Here is a 25596-nt window from a genome sequence, read left to right on the forward strand (position 1 = left end):
AAGAAATCAGCCGAGTTACCCAGTCTATATAAAGATCAATTAGATAAACTGCGTTTTCTGTGATGTTACTTGTTTTTTTAAATTAATACGAGACACACTTTAGTTATGGTTATTAATGTTATTATATTCTATATTAATAGTGCTCTCAGAAGCCCCTATAGTTGATATTTAACAGCAGCATATAGGTTTGCTCCGATAGGGCCCATAGGCGTTCGATACTAATAGTTATATACTTAATAACCAAAAAGGCACCTTACTAACTTCATCACTTTTATAATGTATTTTTCTAAGACATAATCTACTTGAATATTTTAATACAGTCAAACCCTTTTAACTTTTTTCTAATAATTAATAAACATAAATTAAAAACTCCAAAACCCAAAATTAAAACCAATAAATTAATCATCTCATTAAGGCCAGCCCACACTCAACCGCAGGCCCACAACATTACGTTCGTTACACAACGACTATTTAATCGCACGTTTGATTTCTAATCGCATAATCGCAGATACGATTACCGGCCAATTAGAACGGACTTGTCATACACAGTGTTACGCCATGCGGAAATATTTGCCGCCTCTCTCATCTGAGAAATGTGAGGAAAAACGGACGTTTTGTTAGGAACTTTATAGACTTGGAATTGTAAGGAAAGAGATTTTATAAAAATATTAATTTATACCAAACGGATTTTATAGCTGTGGTGGTTATAAATAAAGAGATTTCATGAAGCTGTTATTACATTAAAAGCAACTTTTATGGATATTTTTTACGTCATCATCTAATTAACCTTTTTCCTACTATGGTGGGGTCGGCTTCCAGTCTAACCGAATGCATCGGAGTACCAGTGCTTCGCATGGAGCAATTGTCTATCCGACCTCCTTTACCCATTAAAGTGGTAAATTAGGACAAAATTAATAAACATTAAAAAGGTTTTTAACATAAAAGAAACCAATCAAACTTTTAAGTGAACTGGTTTGAGAAACATAAAGGCAATTATGCTATCTTTAATTGAATCTTAATTTGTTTTAACTAATTTGGGCTTTTATTTATTTAAATTAAATACCGGGTGGGTTTAGATAGTCTGTTCTCAGTCTATTAATGAGACTTTTCATACCAATAAAATAGAGAGGATTTTTTTGTTTATTTGCACCCTGAACATTATGGAACTACTGAACATATTTAAAAAATCTTCCACTGTTTGGAAAGCTTCACAATTCGCTATGGTAAGAAGTTTTCCGTAGTAGTTAAGTAAAACCGCGGGAAAACAGCTAGTAAATAATATTTGCAGAGCAAAGCTATCTATCGAGTGTAAACCACCCCTAATACTAAAGATTACGATAGCTCTTACTAATAAATAATGCATCAGTTTGTAACCACAGCTAAATTATGAGACACATTATAGAGTTCTCGCGAACCAACCAGTCATGCGGATGTTATGTTCCCGATGATTGAAACGACAATTACTATCATGATTTTACTGTGATATTTTAGTGATGTGATCGATAATATTTTTCATGTTAATATTTTATTATTTTTGGCTTTACTCTTGACTTGAATCAACTTGAATTTTGGATGCAGGGGAAAAGTTAGCGTTACTGATGATTGTAATTTATACAAATTGGTTTATTCCAGAACTATTAAGAAATCCATAGTGGGTAGATACGTGTCAGATTGCGCCAGACAGTCTGCTAACAGAGAGAGATGGCGGGAGATCGTCAAAAGAGCTGTGTCCGCCTCTAATGTGGACGCCTCAACGTGACCACTCCCGCTCTGCCAAGAGTGAATCGACAGAGAAGAAGAAGAATATTAAGGAATGTAAAGGATGAATAGGAGACTTTTGCAAGTTTGACAATATTGCAAAATACAGGAGGTCTCTATTTCCCTTTAGTAAATATATTTCAGTGAACAGTTAGCTTGTTGTGATGCAAATAACTTGCAGTAAATAGCACGAGACGAGACTTGTGTATTCAATACGTGATGTTATTGTATTGGTTGTTTACTGCTGTAAGTGTATTGGGGTAGGTCATGGACTATCTACTAACTATGAGGAGTTGTAAGTATAGTATATTTGTCTAGCAAATAGAAGGAACTTAACTAAGAAAATTATAGAGTGCAGACAAACCAATATAAGTATTTTCCAAAAGCACAAAGTACCTCTACACATTTATAAAGCAAGATCTAAATTGTACATACGAAGGAACGCGCCTACCGCTATTAATAAATTAATCAATAAAAAATCCGGATTTACTCAAATATTATTAAGGAAAATATGTGATCGTTTTTCCAATCTACCATTCGCAAACAGAATTTCCACTTGGCGCTCCCGCTTATATCAACAAGAACAAGTACATACCTAAAACATTTAAGTAAGTATAGCGACATTTTATATCCTCCGATTAGTGAGGAAACACATCCCATGCAAACGGAACAGTCAATACCCACATAAGTCGCTAACCTATTCCGATAGCGACAAAAACCACATAGCTATAGAGAAGACTACTAGATACGGGGTACCAGTTCCGCCAGTGAGAAAAAAAAGAACAGTTATTATTAGTTCCCATGGAACGGTTACGAGTATTTGTGACGGTGATCTGATTAATGGAATCAATGTTGTGTATTTAGTATGGGAAGTGTCTATTGATGTGAAATGATAATGTGTTTCTAAGTCTCAGGAACTACTTATCCGATTTTAATAATTATTTCAGTGTTAAATAGGCATTTTATTCGGGAGAAATATAAACAAAAAATCTATATTATTAATGTAATAAAGAGGAAACATTTTTAGGTTTGTTTTTCGTTTCTTCCGACCGAACCGAACCGATTCGAAAACTGCACTTTTCTACAGTACCATAGACTATATTTTATCCCGGTAGTAGTTTTCAAGGGGCACTGAAACCGCCGGAAAACAGCAGTGAATAATATTTTGAAAAATACGAATGTAAAAAGATTTTTTTTTGTAATTGATATTAGCTTCCACAATCTAGCCTAGCTTAATATATCGTAGCTTTTACTTAGAGGAAATAATGTAAACTTACACAAGATAATAAATACCTCTAAAGTATTTACGTTGATAATGTGACGTTCTTACATGCAACTCATTATGACGAGGTAATTGGAAACCGCTGCGTCTGCGCAAGCCTTAGTGATGCGACAGAAGGAATGTTGTACAACAGTAGACTTAATTGGTTCGCTTCCATTATTGAAGCTGGTGCAAATTACTTCCTATATTGAGGAGTTAATTTAACCTTCCTATAGTTTTTGTTACAAAATAGATTATAATGAAAAAAAAAAACAGGATAATTTCAAGGAAATAACAGTTTTTAATAATTATAATCCTTGTAGATACTTGTACAGAATCAGCATCAACCAGCACGCTTGGTGAAGACCTAGTATCGTCTGATATACATATTTTACTTTAACACGAAATGCAGAAAAAAAATAACTGATTATCTTAAAGCAATAATTGCAATAACAATCAACTAATACAGTAATAACCATTAACACAACACAATATAATCAGTGTCACATCTCTTCGAGCGACGCGTGCGCAAAGGCGCGGAAATCGCAAACGATTAGTCGACCGCGAGCCTCGAGCCGATGCGGTCGCGTCCATTTTTATACGAGCTGCAAATGATAGGAGAAAAACTAGCGACAAGGCACGCAGGAAATTGCTAAGGCGCGGTGAAAGAGACTGATTGCTTTGGGATAAAGTAAAATGATTAATAGGCTGCTTTTTCATGTAGTCTAGGCAGGATATTAGATACGGAAATTGTTATGTTGTGAAGAATTTCTTTGTAAAAAAGTCTTTCTAATGAGACCTTTTTGTCACTGTTCGGTTTGAGTATACCTGACAATAATGTAGTGTAGAGTTACGTTAAGTTTCCTAATGAAATTACTATCATGATCATTAGATTATGATATATGATTATGAAAATACTTTTATACTTTTACTGCTGAAGCTATGCCTTGCCTAAACTGAACTGTTTTTAATTAAATTACGGACAATCCGACAATAATCAATCATTACTCCAAAAACCTTTTACTTATTTTTTACAAAATAACCCTTCTAATGCATCTCACACGTTTTCTAATGAAGGCGTCATGCGCGTTAGAATGGAAGCAAAAGAGTCATTAGTTATATGGTAGACCTCACACTATGATCATTAGGTACTTTCAAGAGGGAACTACCGATGTCTATGAAGCGAGAAGTGTATGATCTATGACATGAGATATATGAATCAGTGTCTATTACAGAACGATGTTATAGAAAGGCCGAGGTTTGAACGAATAAGTTATAAACTCCTGCTTTTTCGGAAGTCGGTTAAAATATTTTTATTTAACTAGCTGGAACTAATTTTGTTTTGGTATAGCTTTTAAAAATACAACATGTATTCTAATACTATAAAGCTGAAAAGTTTGTTTGAATAAAAACGATTCAATTCGATCAAAAATAATGGTTTCATGCGAAGGTACATTTATTTTTGGATATGATTTTTATTGTTTTAATTTTGATTAATTAGGTGCAAGTTAGATGACGCGAAAATGTAAACAATTTCTGTGCAATATTAAAGTAAGCTGCATAAACCCACTTAGATGCATTTATGTATGAATTTGAGTTAGTAATTAATGCTAATTACGCTGTCAACGAATGTTTACCGTGAGACGTGAGAAACTAAACAGAATTTTAAGTAATTTATGTATTTCTAGTAGGTAAATGATTTACGTGTAAATGTGTTGGCGTAAAATATTTGTAAGTTACTATGAATGATGATGACGTTCAAAATAAACTACATTGCAGTACAAAACTGTGGTATATTTGTTTATGACTGGAAATAATTTACAGTATTAAAATCTTTACATATATCAAGTTCAATTGCAGGCGCCTTATCGTATTGTAAGAAACACAAATAGATCACGCGGTACTGTGACTGAAATATTCAAGATTTTGAAAGGCGCTCGCTGTAAGGCCAAATACTGAAAAGGTACTCAAACTCAAAATATTTATTTGCTCGTTAAGGTATTATTTACAGGTGTTGCCAAGATCAAGTGTACAGCTTAACGGCCTTTTTCAGGCATTGTAAATTTGAGCAGTTCATAAATCATGTTTATTTCTTTTACACTGAATACTTCAACACAAAAACTTTAAAGTAGGTATAGATATGTAACGTAATGTTTGAGTTTTTTTAAGTAGGAATCATACAGTTTCTTTGCATCACTATATAGACTTCAAAAGTATATGTCTGGTTAACTACCAACTAAAAAAAATTAAACATATCGAAGCTTCTAAATTTGAAATGACGGTGTCAATTTAAGCCACAGATAACGTAATCCGGATATGAAACTAGATTCACGTCCAAATTGTGACATGCTGACCGGTCGAGTATCATGTTTGAGAAACGGGAGTCGAATTTAATGGCGTCTTAATTTTCAAATAGATTTAAGTAGCCCTACTAAAAGTTTGTTTATGTAAATATAGAACGTAATAATGGTATTCAGACTGATTTTGGGCTGCATCGACTGTTCTTTTTAAGGCGATCAGATAGTTGCACTAGAAGAATAATTTGGACCGACAACCCAAGATCACAATTTTTGTTACTGTTACAGCCTTTTTTATCGTCCCACTGCTGGGCACAGGCCTCCTCTCACACGGAGAAGGATCGATTTTACCTATTGTAAAACATGGTAAGTTATTATGTGAATATTTATATCTTGGTACGGGACGTAGTTCTCTTGGCTCACAAGTGAAACCGCACAATGAAGCCTTTATATAAGCGACACATTATTTCGTGATATTTTACAACTACTGTATACTTACTTCCTATTTAACCTTATTAGCCAATATTGCCAAAATCAGCCTAAAGAACCTTCAAAACTACGCTACATATTAAGATCCTATTAAAACTTCTTTCTCTAACTTTCAAACTAGCAACATTAATGTAATATAAGTCAGTCGACCCATTTCGTGGTCCATTACGATTAGAAGCAGGAAATCTCTGGTTGCTCTCCTATTGTGTGGGTTGATGATAACCTGTGACCGGGTGCGTGGGTTCCGTAACACTTTACAGGCCAAAGTGCATCTGTTTACTTCAAACTTGAGATAAGGGTTGCCGAATATGTTGAGATTTGAATATTATATTGTATCAACGGTTATGAAATTAATGGGTAATATAGATGTTTTATTGCATGAAAGGAGTGAGCCATACAAACTTGTGTGTGTAAATGTACATGCACATTGTCTTTGTGTGCGTAAGCTCTGGGGCCGTCAGTGGTGGCTGCGGCATAGAATTATACGATGACAATGTTCTGTATTTTACACACACAGGTATGGCACAACCACATTCGTGAAAAAAACTTCTTTACTAATGATTTCTTTTTTCCCAGATTGGATCAAAATATTGGTACCAGTATAGTGTCATTTACTATGTAAATCAAGTTTGCCAGGCTCCGTTAAGTTTTTGAGCCAAAGTATACCTACCAATATTTATGCACCTATCTCACAACACCTACACAATTAATCCAATGCTAATATTTTTTCTGTAGTTCATACAATTTCAAGTAATAGGTGTCAGTAATCTTTGAACCATTCGCCAATTAAAGTCCTCTCCCAATAAACTATCCGGAGATATTTTCTCACAGTTGATACTAACGATTTGCACCTATCTTTAATTTACATTCAATTACTGAACTGGCATTTTATGAGCTTATGCGAAACTTATAACGTCATAATAGTGGCCGTAAAAGCAATTTCGATAGATTGCTTTGAGTGGTAAACCGTGTTTACCATAACTTTTTAATATAACTTAAGTATATAAAAGTGTAACTGTCTCGATCCTTATCGATAGATAAAATAAAAACGATTTTATAGTATTGAATAACGATTTAAATCGATATATGTATAAGAGCGTCATCAAACGAGTTCCAAATTAGAATGTTTGAATATTTTTCATCTCGAATACATAAAATTTATGATTTTGCCTCCTAGTTAAATAAACTTGCATAATGTATTTGATTTAAATAAATTAATGGGTATTATTCATAGTGTATAATCAGCTTCCGGACTAAGTATACAGATGATGATGTTTGGCATCTTGATCTAACGCACTTTCAAGCAGGTCTATTCTCTTTCGAAATGGAACTTCTTACAACTATGATACATACCTGAGCCTGTTTCAGCCGATGTTCAGTCCGATGAACAGCCAACAGCGGCGTGACTCGCACCAACAACCGCCACCACGGCCAGTCCCTCACAGCGAGGAACGCTCGCACGTTCCGTTGTACGCATCGCGCGGCTGTATGCTGCGTGCGCAGGCGTTGAGCACGACGTCGCGCGAGGAGGCCGCGGGCGCGCGCTTGTAGGCGGACGAGGACTCGCGCGAGCGCAGCGTCGCGACGCGCGTCGAGTTCGCCCACCACGCCGCCCCGGAACATAATCTAGAACAAATGAAGAAGAATTACGTTAGTTATTTTAATGGAAAGAGCTGATTAAAAGCCTATACCTAACTTATTCGAACCTTTCAATACTGAAATCGTTAAGTATACCGAAAGTGGTACACGAGGGCGATTTGGGGGCTGTCTTATGTAAATTTTTGACGTTCAAAAAAATTCTAAGCCAATTTAGAATAAACGATTTAGGTATCTAAATGATTTTGAAAAATGCAGCTTATTGTGATAATAAGAGTTATACCTCTAGTTCTTCTAAATTATCGATATCGGCATTTGAATATGAACACCTCTATTAACCAATGACTCATTTATCGACATGAACTTTAACGTCATAAAGCAACATCTGATACATCTATTCACAAGTAACATCGTATCTCCGTCTATTATTACATTATACAGTTTCCATTACAAATTACACAATCATTACCAACAAGACTCAATAAATATACCTTATCTTTGCTGTTCCGGTTGCTTTTATAGTGTTTACAAGATTTAAATACATGTTACTATGTATTTCTTATCAAATGAATTGGTTTGCAATACTGTATGATTGCAAGAGAATGACATTATAGGAAATAAGGAAAGACCAGCTGTTTCACGTATTTTCAGCTGCGACCAAACTAGGTTCGGACCGAAAGCACTTTGAGGGTTTTAGAAACTTTCAGCAGACCTGAAATTAGAGGTGTGAAACCGATGTACCGATGAAAAGAGTCTGAATTCCCGGATTCAATTCAGTAGCAAACTTTACAATTCCACGTCAGAAGCCATTAGGCAGATTTGAGAAAATTCTGATACTAGTGCTTGTTACCTATGTCATAAAAAACCTGTTTCACGTTCGAAAACTATAAAAAAAAAACTATACTTATAAACCTGAAAATTGGTCATGCGAACGTTGCATTCGCTTCGCTATCGGCGACTGAAAACCCGCATGCAGTAAATTGTAACGTTGCTTCAAAACGAAAGTTATTCATTTATGTAACGAAACATACCCATAGTTCATCACTCGCAATTTTTTCCTCAAATACTTGAGTTGTAAATGGTTTTATGAAGTTATGCGATAATGGGTTTTATTAACACGTTATTAGGTTGCCTTTTCCTCGGCTAATAAGGGTGAAATATACCAATAATTTATGGAGTTATTGTTTAGTTTTCAACAGATTTATTGTTTGAAATAGAAACAATACCAAGTCATGCATTGAAATGATTAGGATGACCATGAAATATAATAGGGCTTGCATTAAAAACAATATGAATGCAATACTTTCCAATTAGAATTATTCATTATTTATTAGTATCCAATATCCAATTCATTGGGCACTGGGCAGGCTAGGCTAATATTAAGTTTTGCCTGAATCAATTTGGCTTATTTTGGTTTTAAAATGTTTTGTAGAGGCGGCAAAAAGTTCGCAGGACCAGCTAGTGTTCAATTAAAAGAAAACGTATATAACATGTATAATACATAAACAAACCCATTGAACCACTTACTCAATTACCAAACATATCTATATCAATATATCAATCAATTGCAAGAGCTACAGCTCCACAAACCAACCCATTATGGCCGATAGCTACAATTGACCACAATGTAGCGTAAGGCCATTTATAGCGATGGCCTACTTATGGCCCAAGCACCTGTTATTGGAGTAAGTGCATGCAATGGCTGTGAATGGGCCGTTCGGAGTCACAGCGGTTTCAATCATGCTGTAGATCCGGGATGCGGTAAAAGTATTAAGGCAATGATTGGTTTGTAGGGCTTTTCACTGTAATATTTTATTTTTTGCTGTATATATAGGATTGTGTTGTGATTTATCGTTATGTCTGTAAACTAGCTGTTTTTTGATAGATTTTTGATAGGCAGAAATGTTGTTTCACCCGCATTTCTGCCAGGGCAAAAAGTAGTCGAACACCTCAATAATGAAGTGACTTTTAATTAGAATTTTCAAAATCTTTACAATCTAACAAAGCCGTAAACTTAACCTATAAAAAAAAATATTGAATTGAATTGAAAATATTTATTTCTGACCAGCACATAGTAATGATACAAGTCCATATAAACTCCTTTTAACTCAATTCAATTTTCTTATTCATAGCGCGAAGAGGAAAATTGGAAATAATATTTATAACTTTTCATTGTTACAAACAATTTACTCTGGAATTTGATCTGTTAGCTTGAACGCTTTCTTGATTCTATAATCTCCATAAAACTATCCAGTCTAACCAAGGTGTATTGGGTTGCCCAGGTAACTGGGTTGAGGGGGTCAGATAGGGCAGTAGATCCTTGTAAAACACTGGTACTCAGCTGCATCTGGTTAGAGTGGAAGCCGACCCCAACATAGTTGGACAAAGGCTCGGCAAATGATGGGAACCTTCATAAAACGAATCAAGTTTTATGCCTATTATTATTTAAATTGTTGTATATGTATTGAAGCGTCCTTTTTCATTGCGCGTTGTAATATAATTAGGTCATAATAAAGTTGCTATTATATCAGTTTATTAGGTCAATTATAATGAATAGTGAGATCTAGTTGAGAGACACATTCAATGCTTATTGTTTGCTTTGAAGGTTGTTGAAGGGTACACAATGTTTAAAAGAAAATAAATGCAATTATGTCATGGTTTGTTAATACCAAAAGAACAAGATCATTGTTTTGCAGTATTTAAGCATTCTTTCCCTATTCTTCAAATGTGAATAGATACCGAATTCTTTCTTTGTTTTCTCTTAAATAATTTTATAGATAGAGATTGATTGACCATTCCGATGTAGGTATGTTTGATAGGGGATCTGTTGATTTACCTACTAGCCAAGAATGTGGCATTACTTGTATGGATTTCAAAATTATATCTCTGGTAGGTAAAACAACAGATATATAGGTAATTGAAATCTGCAGCTAGTCGATCATACTGTCATCAGAATTTGATTATACCTGGTTAGGTTAGTCTAGCATAGTTTGTAGGCAGAAGCATCCCATCTATAGAAAATAAGCAGCTATCAAGCTTCACATCTCCCTAAGTTATCTCATATCAATGTTTCCCCTAGTTACCAGTACCAGTAACAAGTAACAGCAAATAATATCTGCAGTTACGTCCACACACTGCATAACTGGGTTGCAATGGCTTATGCATCTTCATCTTGTGGAACATCGTACGAGAAATATGTAGAATGATCATGACTGCACTACCTACTGGGTAAGTGGCTTAGCTATGGGGGGGTCGCTTCACTTTGCAGTTCTGAAGTTAGACGTTTAACTCCTTGGGCGTTTGTTTGTACAGATCTTGTCAAGATTTGTTTGTCCGAAGATTGCTTTTCATTATAGTCAAAAAAATTATAGTAAACAAAACACTGCTGCGCACGCGTGAGGCGTTGTTTGACGCTAACTCAGAAATGAAAAGCTAATTGGTGCGATCTGTGCAGAAATGCAAAGTTTAGATATAAATGAGAACCTAGGTGAAATGATGATGTCTATTTTTATCTAAATACCTCTTTAAAACCGTGGGAAACCGATTCTCAGTCTGCAATTATTAATAACATATAATAAAACTAATCAACGGATATCAAGAGAACGTGTATGATATCAAAATCGTGTACATGCGCAGACGCATCCGTTTCATGATTCACCATAGACTCAGGGTCATCATAATTGTAATTGAAGTTAATTAAACCAGTATTCCGACCATGTCAAAGACCACGGCTGACGCGAAAAAAGGTTTTAATCAAGAGTTTTTTGCTACAGTTTTTTTGAAAGATAAATCATACCCAAAAACTTTGTGAGACAAGGATACTTTACCAGTTTTTTGGCGGAATTATATTTAAGAAATAATGCTTTGTTTTCTGATGATATTTTTATGCATGTTCATTTTTGAACGTGTGTTTAAATATTTGAAACATGCAACCTTTTTATACATATCTTTCAGTTCAATCTTGTTACCGGCAAACAGTTTTCAACGCCAATTAATGTATTTTCTTCAATCAAGTGAAATTTTCGTTTAATTAATTTAATTAAATCGAAACTGCTGGATATTTTCCAAGAGTTTCGCTTATGTAAGTTATAATTGGTTGCGATACCACATCAAAGAGCACCGGCTGATTGAGCCAATAAGGCTTTTTCAGTATTTGGTTTGGAGAATTGAATACAATACTGAATTTCACTCATAAAATTACTTATACACTTAAAGAATTGTCATTGTTTGAGTTTTTGTAAAATATTTTATTTATTTAAAAGAGTACTGCCACATCACAAACATACAACTACTTAAGAAATGGTTTGATGCATGTAAAATACATATTAAGTATATAATAGTTATTTGTTATACAAGAGTGCAAAGTTGCTTTTTAACCGCGGGCTCAATTTTGATGACCGAGCAAGCGAAGGATTCTAAAATTGAAACACGAGCGTAGCGAGTGTTTCAATAATTAGAATCCTGAGCGATAGCGAGGGAATCAAAAGAGCACAAGGTGAAAAATCTTTGCACTCGAGTGCAACACGTAACTTTTCATCCCACCTCATCGAGGAAATTTAAAAACAAAATGGCGCGCACAAATGAGTATCAAATTAAAAAGAAGTACCTATTAAAGTTCATTAATTTGAAAACTCAGTTTTAAATTAAACGAGGTCAAAAATCTATGTAAAAACAATAATAAAAATTAGTTAATTAATTGAATAATTATTTTAAGCAGTATTTTATTTGTTTAATATGTATTTGTTTGAAAAGTCTTATCAAGATTGTCACAAATGGAGTATTGCACACGATGTTCTAAATTCAAATCACTTTGCCGCTCTAGAGGATAAAAACGGCTTTTGCGCTCAGATATCAAAGGGTAAAAATACTCTTTCCGAGATGGTGGGATGAAAAATTATTTATAACGTTCCTCAGGAGTAGGGTCCAACTGCATTGTATGCATCTGAAAAATATCTTGCAGTGCGTAATTAAATTAAAAACAGAACAATTTTTCCAGTTTCAGTTTTTATTCAGAGGTATTCCCGAACTTCGTAAAATTAATTTATATGTTTCATTTATTGTTCAGTATAAACAATTGGCTGTCAACCCTAGTAAAGCACGCGTCATTACGCGAATCACAACTTTCTATGTCGGGAAATAGCACGGGAAAACTATGAGCCGGCCGGCTGTTAGAAAGCCATCATTTTCTTTATTAGGCTAGTGGGATATCAGACTAGAGTACATAGTACTTATATACTATATACCCCTCTTAGTGGATGTAGGTAGGTAGATGATATTTGTAAGGCAGTGGATACTAGGTAGGGATTGCAAGAGGAACAACGATTAATTTCACTGGTGTGATACCTACCCCATGACCTACCCTTACTAATAATACCACAAATGCAAAAGTAACTCCTCATGTTTTTCACTAAAACTACTGAAACGATTATTTTTTTTAGTAAATACATAGTCTAGCTATATCATGATGGGAAAGCACATAGGCTATTTTTATCCGTGTACGGGAAGCAGGTCCCTCGAAACTCAGGGAATAGCTGGTGGGAAATATAATGGTAGAAGTCAGAAAGAGTAAAAAAGTAGCGTATTAAAATTATTGCATATTTTCTTCAGTACACAGTTCATAATAAATGTAGTACCAACAGATACTACATCACTATCAAGTAAACCTACAATTTTCACTGCACGTAAACAAACCCGAGTGCAGTCGTAACATGAGCCTACACTCGGCCACAACATAACATAACGCAATAAAAATTGTTTAGAAACCTGACTGTTATGCCGATGATAACACAAACAATAGACTTACGTGAACACATGTAATACAAGCAATTTACCTGCTCAGCGTGTGATAAGATTTTGGCTTTCATTTCTTTGCTGGCTTTGAAGAAGGCCAGTTTATTAACGGCTGTTTATGATCTTTTTAAAATATTAATATGGATAAGGAAAAGCTGGGGTTAATATTGGATAAGACAAAGAATCGGGAAATATGATGATAAATATAAGGGAAGGACGACCAACGAAGATGAAAGACCAATTACATAGCGTAAAGGTGACGAAGGCGATGAGCCAGAAATCATTCAGGTTTTCAAAGAAAAACAAACCTCCCTGTACCAAGTTATCATTTTTCCCTCAGTTCAATAAGAAATCGTCTACATTATGTCTGATATCTTTCAGTTTTATGCACTAAGGATAGAATACTGTATTTGTAGAATTAGTTAACAGACTTGGGTTTATCGATCTTAGATCTAGTAGAAAGCCATCCTCAAGTATTATTTCAACTAATAGAAGACTCCAATTATCTAGTATGACCCTTATTATCAAGATATCTAACTATCAGATAAGAGGCATACTGTCAGCCCACATTACTAGGCGCACATAAAACGAAGCACGTAATTCAAGACGCCAACGATACGGTGCTGACATATCAACACGTTTCGTAGTTCTAAGAATATAGCATACGACACTCCTTGTGTTATCGTTGTAATTGGTAATGTGATGTTTCAGTTGTGTGGGGATAAGGATTTTAATTAACGGTAATTTGGATGATGACGAAGAAATGATGATGATAAGCCCATGAAGATGGAATGAATTTGAAGTAAGATAATACTCCATGGTCATTGCAGTAAATATGCTGTCGAAATACCATAAATTATTAAGAATAAATGAAAGAAGATCAGTAAGTAGATGAAAAAATAATCAAGGATGATGTTTGGAAGATAACGCTAATGAAGGACAAATAAACAGTATTAATGTTATCACATAGATTAAAGAAACTGTGTCATTATTCTCAAGTATTAGATAGCAAAACAAAAGCCATTTGTAATACATAGATAAGAAATCAGCACTACCTATTAGGCCACATCAATTTCACTAAATTAAGTTTCAACACGTTTGGACTTCATTTGAAACTCATCTCTATACGATTCTAGCACGAACCAGCAATTAATTCGCAAATCAGAAAAGCCTAAAGACTTAATAATACCTTTATTATTCAAATTAGACGTATCAGAGAAAACATTCATTGGTTTCTAGTCGCCAAGCTGGCTGGGCGAACCGAGTTTCACCTGTGTCTACTACAACTTGTATTATAGGGAATTTCTTTAGATACTGATCATTAATTTAGCCTGTTAAAGGTGTTACTGGATACTCTAAAGATACGATAAAATCTGTTGTAGTTGAAGATTTTATATTTGATATCCTAAGGATAGGAAAAATATTTAATACAAGGTACATCGATACTTAAGACGCAGAAATAATATACATCATGGTTAAAATGGAAATGACGGTAAGTATAAAAACACAGCAAATGTCAATAAAGTTGTAGTGAAATCTATGGGTTAAGGAGATAAAGATGAGAAAGTGATATCAATTGCTATAAACAACAATAGGAAATTTAAAATAATGAAGACTTCAAAAACCCTTTATTGCAATGATGATGATGATGAGAAAAATAATACCAACGACATAAATTCGGTAGCCATTACCACAGTGGCCAACCACGTTCGGCCACCTGTGGCTCTCAATTACCTCCATCTTGTCATGGAGTCAGGTCCCGTCAGCATTTCGTAACCACGTTCTGAACGAGTTTTTATGGACTTTTTATGGTACAGCTTCATTATTACGCGAGCGACGTAAAAAGTTTATACTGGGTATGCTCTGGTATGTCTTGTTTGGACCTCTTTCAAATTCCTTCTTCTTTTCTTACTATCATTTTTTAGTTCCTTCAAAATCCTGACCACCTGATGTTGCTAAGTCAAAGTAGATAATAACCAAGTTTCCGATCATTATCTTCGCAGACCTACAACGAAATCAGCGAAAAGAAAGTCCAATAATACTAGAAATGATTGCGAAACTGGCGAGGTGTTATTTACACACTTATACTTGGTAGTTACAGCTGCCCGTTACATTACAAATTGCGTGGCCACGCTCGTAAATTGACAACTTTTTCTTAAGAACACATTAATGTAACAGCGAGGTGGACATTAAGAAAGCGAAGATTCCGAGAAAGGAGCCTGTATGTAATTAAGATTCACCTCTGCTGTACACGGTAAGGATACTAGCCCTCACTGAATTGAAATAAGGTTGAAAAGTTTTTAACAATAATTTCAGTTTGATTTCATCTGAGATTTTAGAACTATGTCCTACAAAGGATGAAGCATAGCGCTGTCATAAGAAAAAACTAAAACTTGCTCACTGAGCTGTAATACTCATGTATAAGGAGTTAAATGACAGTTGAAAAACCAAAATGATATTCAACCACATTTTTTATGCCAGAAGGATTTTTTATTTAGAGTGACGACTGTCATTACAAAGTTCTTGCATGTCAAAAAGTGTTTCAAGCCTTAATAGCAGTATTTTCTGCAAATTACATGTCATCATTTTGCATGAAGACAAAGAGCTTAATTTTAACTAAAATGGCCAATCATATCTAATTATGTCCATAAGAAGAACTGTGTAAAACTGTAAACTGAACTTTGACCTGAAGGCCATATTATTATTATGCATCAGTATTTTGTTACACCATCTTAAAACTATAAAAAGCTAAACGCATAATACAATCATTTTGTAATCAAGCTACCTCCTTCGAAATGAATGATATACATTAATAAATATCAAGGAAAAAACTGCCCAATTAGAATCAGTTTTTGAATCATAAACAGAGTCATACATCAGCCTTCCTTAACGAGAGGTCTCCGACCCAATAACAAGCCTATATTAATCCTATCTCAAACGCTACCAATGAATCACACTATAGAAAAAATTGACAAAGAAAAAAATATTCTCGACTCATACAAGGCAATTATTGTTCCAGCAACAGCTATTGTATATGTAATACACTTTCTAGGCGAACGAACGAACAAAACGTACATACACACAGACATATTAATAACTTGTATTGTAGAAGCCGGCTCAAATCAAACGCAAATATAATTACTAGCAGTGATTGATACACTTTTTAAATAATTACTAGATGAGATAAAAAAGTGAAATCGATATACAATTGATACTGTGAGAATGAGTTTCTAAATATAGGTACTTGTGACTACTTGTATTGTGATCTCTAATAATAGAGCACCCTGTAACTTTTTTATTAATATCGAAGCATGCGAAGATATAAACAAAGATTTCAATGAAGATATTGATACAGTTGAAAGGGAAACAACATCAAAACAGAAACCTGGAATCTCAACAACTGAAGATCTTGGACAAATGAACCGATTTAATAAACAGCCAAACAAGATTAATCTTACATGCCAGACTTCTGAGAAGAATTGTGTCAAATGGTTTCGTATTGTTTGGTACATCCTCAGTTGAAGCTGCAGATGATATTGTGTTGAGAAAAATTCCTGAACTGACCTGTTTCAAAACTCTCATATTGGTACGAACAAAAACATTTGGATAAAGTACACGTTTTCATAAAATCAAATAAATGACATATTGTTGAACATAAATTCAAAAGATCATCTTCATATGTTTTTCTTACACGTAACAATAATATGCTCGATGATGACTGTTCGCTTTTATTTAACATTCTTTTCAATAACGATTATGTAACATGAATCGTCTGATATTGTTTCTCGCTGAACACGAAACATGAATAATAATAAATAATTAATGATTCAGGAAGCGCAAGTTTCAATTTACCAATTTACTCTGCGGAATCATAATAAGAATTTTAACGGTATTGACGCTAGGCGCATTAGTACCGCTAGAAATCGCATGCTGCATGCAGCTTCACGTGAGGACGACGACGATCCAACCGTGTAGGTACATTATATTAATATTTCCGATAAAACGACGAAGTTAAAAATGACATTTTTTGCAAACAATAGACGCAGCTGTAAATCTCAAGATGATTCCCAGAGAGATCATTTTTATTGTCTTTTATAACCATAATTTGAAACTTTTATAAATAGAACTTAAGTGAGAGATGCAATGAACGTACGTCTAGACGGGCAAAATAAAAGTGGCAACTAATAAACCGCAATAAAAGTTCAAGACAAAACGGAAAGAACTGATTAACCGCGGAACCGGCACACATTCACGAGGGAAGCCACACGCGATAAAATACGAGTAAATGCTAATATTTGTGAAGCAAATGCATGTACCGTTGTCATGAACTGTTCTAAGCAATTAGTAGGAAATGGAAGATTGTGAAAAATTGTTTAGGCTTCATTTGTTTGTTGTTATAACTTGTCTGTAGTAGTGTAGACTGGAAATTTCCATTTGTATGTAAATATGGTGAATGTAAGAAATGTATATCAACGATCAAACGATGACACAACAAAGAAGGAAATGACACTAAAAATAAAAACCTAGAAGAAAGTAAACCTGTATTTCGTTACGTACGTGAAACAACCGATTGAGCAATACCTGAGACACTAGCCAATGTTTTAGTCGTTTTGATAGCAGGACAAGGCTTTCCCCGAAGCGAAAGCAGTACGTGATGAGCATATCCCGTATCAGATGCCAACGACATGACTCGAACCTAACTTAACGTCTAATTTGAAAGCAATCTTCGAAATAGGAGACGTGACCAAATAAATCGAATCGCTGAAGTCTGGCAATGAATTTGAAGAGAAATGAAAAGTTGAATTGTACAAGATACGTTATGAAACATTCGGACGTGATAATCATGAGAAGCGTGATTGTGAAAACATTCCCAATGATTGACTTACAGACTTTATTTCCGATGTGAATGTTTGAATTTGCGTGAAAGATTCGGGTTGAAGATGATGTAAACCTACTCCTATCTGGGTCTTTCAGATCAATAAAGATTTTTGAATTAGGTCAGTTGCGCTGTAAAATAATTGAGATGTTTAGATAACATCATTTTTATTTGGAATAACATGCTTTGAATAGTTATGATCTTGATCTTTTAAACAATTCTTTTCGAATTCTAGATGAGATCAGCAATCAATAATACATTTTCAGCTATGGAATGGGAAGATACTAATCTTTTGATGCTGAAATTATAATACCAATGAAATAAAGATGTTCGTTAATTAAGAAGCATTAAAGAGTAAAACAAAGGATAACAATTTACTCGTTTGTCTGGTTACGCATCTTTGCTATTCGTGTGACCGGATCTTCAAGTCTTTTCATAGCTAGTAAAAACTTATTTATGTGTGTGAAAATTACAGTAGCATGAAGCACTTGACTTTTGAACGGATGGAGGTCAGAAAAGAGTCAAAGTTCAAGAGTAAATTGAAGGCATCTATTTCAAAGGTACCCATTGGTAGGTAGGTTAACCCTTCAATGTTTGATGTCTTTCTTTCAAGTCTATTAAGGAAAGTTGGCATAGTGTATCTGCACGTAATATTTGCTGTCACAGTGTGACGCGAGAAAGTCGAAATTGAAAGTGTCGGCTTTTTTGCTTGCAACGCATCACGCCCAGCCGCCCAGGGTTCGTTGTGCATTCAGAATTTGAAAAGCTGTCCATATGGTGCCAAAGATGATCCGGGTGTTGGAAAATGGTTCGCAGTTGCATAATAATGATCGTTAGTGTATTTTAATTAGGTTTCTATAAAACATGTGGTACGGTATGACAAGTTGATTGTGAAGTTAAAATGTAATGAGACATTGTGCTAACTAAGCATTGTGGTGTGGCAAGTACATGTATGTACGTATACGTATATGTATGTACCTATGTGTATCCAACGATATATCACAAGTCATCGGTTTCTGAGAAAGCAAACTTTCAAAGTGAACCTTTGTTGACCCTTCATGAAGCATAACTAATTCGAATTTTACATGACACAACAAAAGATATACATTCCAACTCCTTTTAAGAAGCAAATACAAATATTACGTGGTCACGAATATTATAGTTTTTTTTATATTGCGTGAAGATAAAATGAAATTCGCTTTACCGTCGTCGATCGATCAAGACCGCGACAGATGCAGATTTGAAATCATACGTAACACTTCGCACCAAAACATATCAATCTACTCTCTAACCGCATTGGCGTAACAAGAAAAACACGATACAACCACCACATTTTATCAACGTAATACACTACCACAGACGAAATAAAATAATGAGTCAAAAACGCAAGAATACGGTGAAAGTAAAAGCATAAATAAATCTGGCCTCAAAATTGACCCCTGCGGTACACCTGGTGCTTAAATTGCCAAATAAATCGACAAACCGTTCAAAATGAAATTATTGCATACCATTTAAAGTGCATATTTACGCGTCCTAGAATTCGAATGAGCCTCATTATGTAAGAAGAATTGCGTCGGGTTCTCGAAAGAATGCGTTTGTTCTTAGTAGTAGTTAATGGGTTGCATAATAAAATAAACGCAACAAATCATCGCTTTATGCAAAATACAATATAACTATCGAGGAATGTTGTATCTTACATAATACGGTGGATATTGACATCTTACTTAATTCTTTGATTCCGCGATTCTTCCGTCTGAAGATTAATAGGGATACAAAACGGTGTATTGTATAATCATAAATTAATTTTAAAAATTGTTGACTATAGCGAAATCGGACATTAAAGCTACAGCGGTAGCAATAAGAACTTTATCAATCATAACTTGACATTTTAATGTCCCAATGAATTTTAGATTTATTGAATAATATAAAGCAAATTCATAATTTATTGTTATTAAATGTGAAAGTTTTATTTAAAACGTATTCTATTAGGAAACAATCGATGTTGTTTGAGTCATCGACGCGAATACTAATGTGTAACGTGCAATTTCTTTTATAAGTATAGTCATTGCATTCACAGTTAGTCGTGCGTATTCTACAAATATAGTAAGTTGTTACGTTGACGAAATGGTAAAGAGGTCTTCGACCGTGCGCACTTAATACTGATGAAGGGAGCGCGCGGACAGCTTTCGACTCTATATCTAGTTAGACTAGTCAGCATGAACAAGATTTAATATCGTTACGATCTAAATTGTTGCATGTTTGCACCGAACGAGTGCGGATAAGCAGCACCTGTAATTTGTTGTTATCGATATGTTAACAGTGTCGTACCTGTTCGTCCACTTTCGGAACGTCGGTGGCGCGGGTACCGCTAGCGACCTCGTTGCCGCGCCCGCTGCGCCTCGCGGGCCGCACGGGACATACACTCTTAGCATTCTCCGGCAAATCTATCCCAAACTGCTTGGGACCGTCGAACACTTTGAAATCCACCTCGTCGACACTATGCACGGGACTCAGGTCGTGCACGTTATCAAACGCTACGTCGTTATCGTGCACAGCGTCGTTAGAAACATGACCCGAGTCGTCGCTGCAATCTGAGTGGGTATCGGATATCTTCTCTTCAGTTTGTTTGTGCAGTGGCAGCTTCTCGATCTGGGAGCATGTTTTGGAGTCGTCCCGCGACTCAACGTATTTGACTTGTCGGCCGACGAGTGTGCTCAAGTGGTTGTGGAAAGTTGTGTTCGCCACGCATAACTCCTTATGTACCGGAGGGATAACTTTACAGTTTATAAACTGTGATGTTTCGGTTTTCAACTCCTGAGCAGTTTTTAACTCGAGTTTTTTCACAATAGACTTAACAGGTGACAGTGTCGAATCGATATCCCCCGATTCATTTTCATTTCGTTTGGTATCCGGAGTTACGACTATATCTCTTTTGTTGATCGTTCTGTGCTGTAATTTGGCTCGCACTGCGTTGATTTCGTCCGAATAGTCCTTCAATGTTGATTTCGTCGACAATACTGCTTTACTTTTAACGTCAACCGGCTCTTTCTTGGTTTTGTCATTTTGTCGCTTTGCGTCGGATTTAAGATTGAGCTGCGACTTTTGTCTTATTTGTTTGCTTCCGTCAGGTTTGTCGTTGTTTTTTCGTGGCGCAAGCGGTTTCTTTTTCTGAGCACACTCTCTGGCCTGGTCTACATTACTTAGATCAACCGGAGTGGGAGAAAAAAGCGCCCGTGTACTGCTGAACTTGTTGTGTGACATTTGACTCCTTATCACCGGGATCTTACTAGGAGAGCCCGCGATAGAAGTTGTGGATTTGGTTCTCTCTAAGCCGGGTGAAATCACATACTCGTTTCCTATTTCCCACACACTTTTTGCTTTCTGCATTTGTGATTTCGGAGTCTCTTTACTTTCTAAACTAATCTTTATGTTTAACGATCCATTATCTGTACATGTTTTAGGTTTTGTTTTCTTTGGGTCGTTCACTTTTTTCTCAACTTTTTTCATTACTGGCTTCGATTTAGATACAACCGGAACCGGTGTCGACGGTGGATTAGATAAAGTTTTCTTCAGTATTCTCGTTTTTACGTCAAGTTTTTTTAAATCTTCGGCTTTGAAGCAGTTCGGCCGAGACGAGTTTTTTGATGTTATTTTATACGTAGCATACTTATCAGGATTCATCTTGTCATTGGGCGGCACACTGAGGGGCACAAGCGGAGCCGTCAACTCTTTTCCCTTCATGTCGTCTAGATTCCACAGACTTGTCGTTTTGTCTATAGAATTATTCCGTGCGACTTTGTTTCTAATCTTACAATCGGTCTCAGGGTCCGAATTACTTTTTTTCAATATACAACGCGATTCAATTATGCTGCAAGTCTTAGATTTTTGCAATTTAGGCGGAATAAAATTGTTCTTTGTGACTTTCACATCTGAAGTAAGAGACGTGCAAGTGAACTCGGATAAGATTTTGTCAAACGATTCCAAAGCCTTATTTAATTTAGTTTCAGGTTTAGAATCACTTGGAGGTTTAGACTCGGCCTTGAGTATAGCTACGTCTTCATAGATCGAGGAATATCCTTTAGATTCGTCGAGTAAATTATCTCGAACCACATTATTATCGCCGGCAATGTTTACGTTTTCGTACACGTGACGACGCGGCGTCAAACAGTCAGTCTTCGCATTCACAACAACGTCCGTAATATTGACTTTAGTAACAAACTTTTGCACGTTATCACTACTAATTTTCACAGGTTCACTGATCCTACGTTCGAGGCAGGCGGCGATCGCGGTCACTTTACTGCCCTTGTGCTCGGGTGAGGTTTCTGGACCGACTGAAAAAGTCCTGTAGAACTTTTGCAGCGCGCCCTGTTGAGCGGGGGGAGCGGAGGGAGGGTGCTTCTCGGTCGGCTTCTGTCCGCCGAATATGTTGAATACTTTCACTGCGGGCATGTCGCGGGCCCGGCGCGCGGGTGCCGGTCGCGGAGCGTGGATGCGCGCGCGCGTCACGGCGGGCGGCGTGCATGTGCGCAGGCTGCGCGCGCCGCTATCAGCCGCAGACAATAAGAAAGTCAATGTCACTTCAGGCGCCCACAGACGTGACAAATCATCTTTAATGAACGACCGACGATATAGGACCGATTGACGACCGCTCCGGCCACCGTTTACATGACTTATGCGCTCTGACTGTATTCAATTAAACAACAACAAACCGTTACGCATTCCTCGTGAGAAATGCCATTTACATCAAACAACTATTACAATCGATTGTGTTCAATCCACAATGGTGTACAATCGACCTTTAAATTCAATTGTTGTTATAAATTCATCGCAGAATTTAAGAGATAAGTAAGCCAAGCGTCTTCTTTAAACAACCTGTTGTTTTATGTAATGAGTAAGAGCATACTTTCGTGAACAAAACGAGTTATATAAAAACCATAAATCTCGATAGAAAGTAGGAATGGGGTCGTGGACAATGATGTAATTGACCGACAAACCGTCTGTGATCCCGTGCCGCGTAAACAATGTGAGCTACTGCGGAAGCACGAACATCTATATCTAATTTTGTAAACATGAACTTGGTACTTTCATTTCATAATGCGTGCATTTGTGTGTAGTGTGAACAAAGTGTTTTATAAGTACAGTCATTTGCTTATTAGTTTTTATTAGCTACGAAAATTTTGTTCAATACATTCGCATCAACCTACAATGTGCAGAGCAAACGCTTGTCGACGAAAATCAGCTGACAAGTAACCACCCAATAAATAACTCAACGAGGTTGCAAAAACAGCTGAAATCTCAAATGTTACTGAGAAACGTAATATGGGTAACCTAATTAAAGAAGAACCCGGTTATCCTGGGTGGAGCAACCAAACACGTGCCGTTAATGGTTGCTTTCATGTCGCCGTAAATGCGGGTTAGCGTCCTAGTAACTCTATACGTGATGTTATTTCTAATATTGAAATTAAACGAATTATGTAAGTTGATACTGATGTCAAATTGAGATGTTTTGTTATTGGGGATGAAGTTACAGTTTTTGTTGATGATGAAAATGTTGTTAGATAAAAGCAAACAGTAAGGCCAGTAAAGAAAAGAAATATATTGTCAGATGAGCTTAGATTAAATTACGAATAGACTGAAATGAAACAAAAATAATTGAATTCTCCTGAGGATGTAAGAAAAACATACCGAAAGAATTTAGTTTATGTTAACATTCTAAAACAAATGGAGAAAAGTATAATAACAGGCCTATGTTTTAAATCAAACTTATCGCTTTCCTTAAAAAATCCAGCATTTCCACGAGTTGAGTCAGCAGCATTTTTAGCTTTACCCAAAGATAGAGTGCAAAACTATCTAAAAGTCGACATAACGCAATATCCAGAACCAGTCTCTTACGGAAGTCAACTTACGCAATTAAAACCAGCTTTGGGATACCGCGAATATTTTTCCATAACAGCCAGTTTTCTAAGACCAACTGAATCTAGTGATGACTAATGAAAGAGACGTAACAAACCAGGTGTAGACTGTAGACTCTGTAGACTATGATCTCAGGTAACGTTAGGCTGTAGACGTCAATAGTGCAGCTGACGCAATATTGGTAAATATTGGTGAACTAATACTTATGTAATATATGATGAGAGTATTGTGAGTGGACAAAGGTTGAATTCGAATTTGGGTAGATGTTTATTCAACATTTGGTATTTATTTATAAATAGATGAAACGACAGCTATATCACATTAATATAACAGTCATGTGAGTAACACAGGGCAAATTTCAGGGCCTGACATGTATAAAAGCGGAGAAAGTTGTTGAAACCTAACAGAATCTACAAAAACAACATAACAAAAAGAAATTTTATTAAGGTTATAATAGCACTTGTACAGCAGCAGCAAATTATTAAGAGTTTTGACTCAGTAAACAAAAGATAGGTACCAAAAGTACCCAATAAAGAAAAGGACCAGCAGACAGTTATGAAACGCATAGACGAATAAATTAATGATAACGTCAACGAAATGCAAACTAGGTGCACTGTCACCTCTTAACATAACAATCAATGCATAATAGCCTATCTCCTAATCTGAAATATTAAAAGTAAAATCCTAACACCATTTTCTTACGTAACATATGACAGTACTCAACAAGCTGTCGGGATGTGAGGTCGTTGACAGGTGTAAAATTCTTTGTCTCAAAAGCAAAGTCAATGATCTGGCTTAGAAGCTCTAAAGGTGAGAATAATTTTGGGAGGACCGTTTTGAAATTTAAAAACACTGTGTCGACACACTTTTATGTTAATTAAGTTGTTTGTGATAACGTGAGAGATATAAAGAGTGAAGATTTACTTATTTTGTGAGAAGATACAGTATTTGAACTTGTTGGATCTGATAGGTAATCTGTCTATCTATAGTGTGTTGTGGTTCTTTAACAGTAGACCTACTTACCCGCTTATGTTTAGTAAGATTCCAACATAACTCAAGCACTTCTTCACAACACGAATCAAAAAAGCAAACTGCGAAAATAATACGAAACATTTACCTAACAAAAGTAAATTCTAAAACTATGGTGAAGTAACAATGCAATCAGCTTAACCTCATTATAATTAAAATACTCTAGATAAAAAGAACGCCGAATACAACCATTAATTTTATTCCTAATCTACGTATAAATAGTATAACGCTATAAAAAGAATAAACGCGCACTTAGTAACTAGACAAAATTTTATTGAGACACAAAGATAGACAAATAAACATAAACATGCTGAGATAAGTCGTGAATAGCGGTCAACGATAAACAATAGCGATCGATTTGACAGCTGATATTATACGAATAGCACTTACACAATGAACAAACAGATTATGATGAAGATAAATGTGAATCATAACAAGATTTATGAACTCCAAATAAATTGAGATCTGTGCAAAAGAATGATGATGATGATGCAGTAGAACTATTTCCAAAAACTCATCCAACAAATATAACAAGAAACAAAGACATAAATACCAATAAGCATAACAACAGAAAAACACAAGGAACT

General features: G+C 35.6%; 1 protein-coding gene across 2 annotated transcripts in view; it reads right to left on the minus strand.

The window, feature by feature from the left end:
* Positions 1–25596, minus strand: part of LOC110375594 (unconventional myosin-XVIIIa) — a 245879-nt gene that overhangs the window by 34170 nt on the left and 186113 nt on the right. For both annotated transcript variants that reach the window (XM_064040283.1, XM_064040282.1), the window contains exon 22: positions 7159–7431. In XM_064040283.1, the coding sequence (XP_063896353.1) occupies positions 7159–7431 (273 nt within the window). The remainder of the gene's footprint in view (positions 1–7158; positions 7432–25596) is intronic.

Source organism: Helicoverpa armigera, chromosome 22, assembly GCF_030705265.1.
Source record: "Helicoverpa armigera isolate CAAS_96S chromosome 22, ASM3070526v1, whole genome shotgun sequence".
Taxonomy (NCBI): domain Eukaryota; kingdom Metazoa; phylum Arthropoda; class Insecta; order Lepidoptera; family Noctuidae; genus Helicoverpa; species Helicoverpa armigera.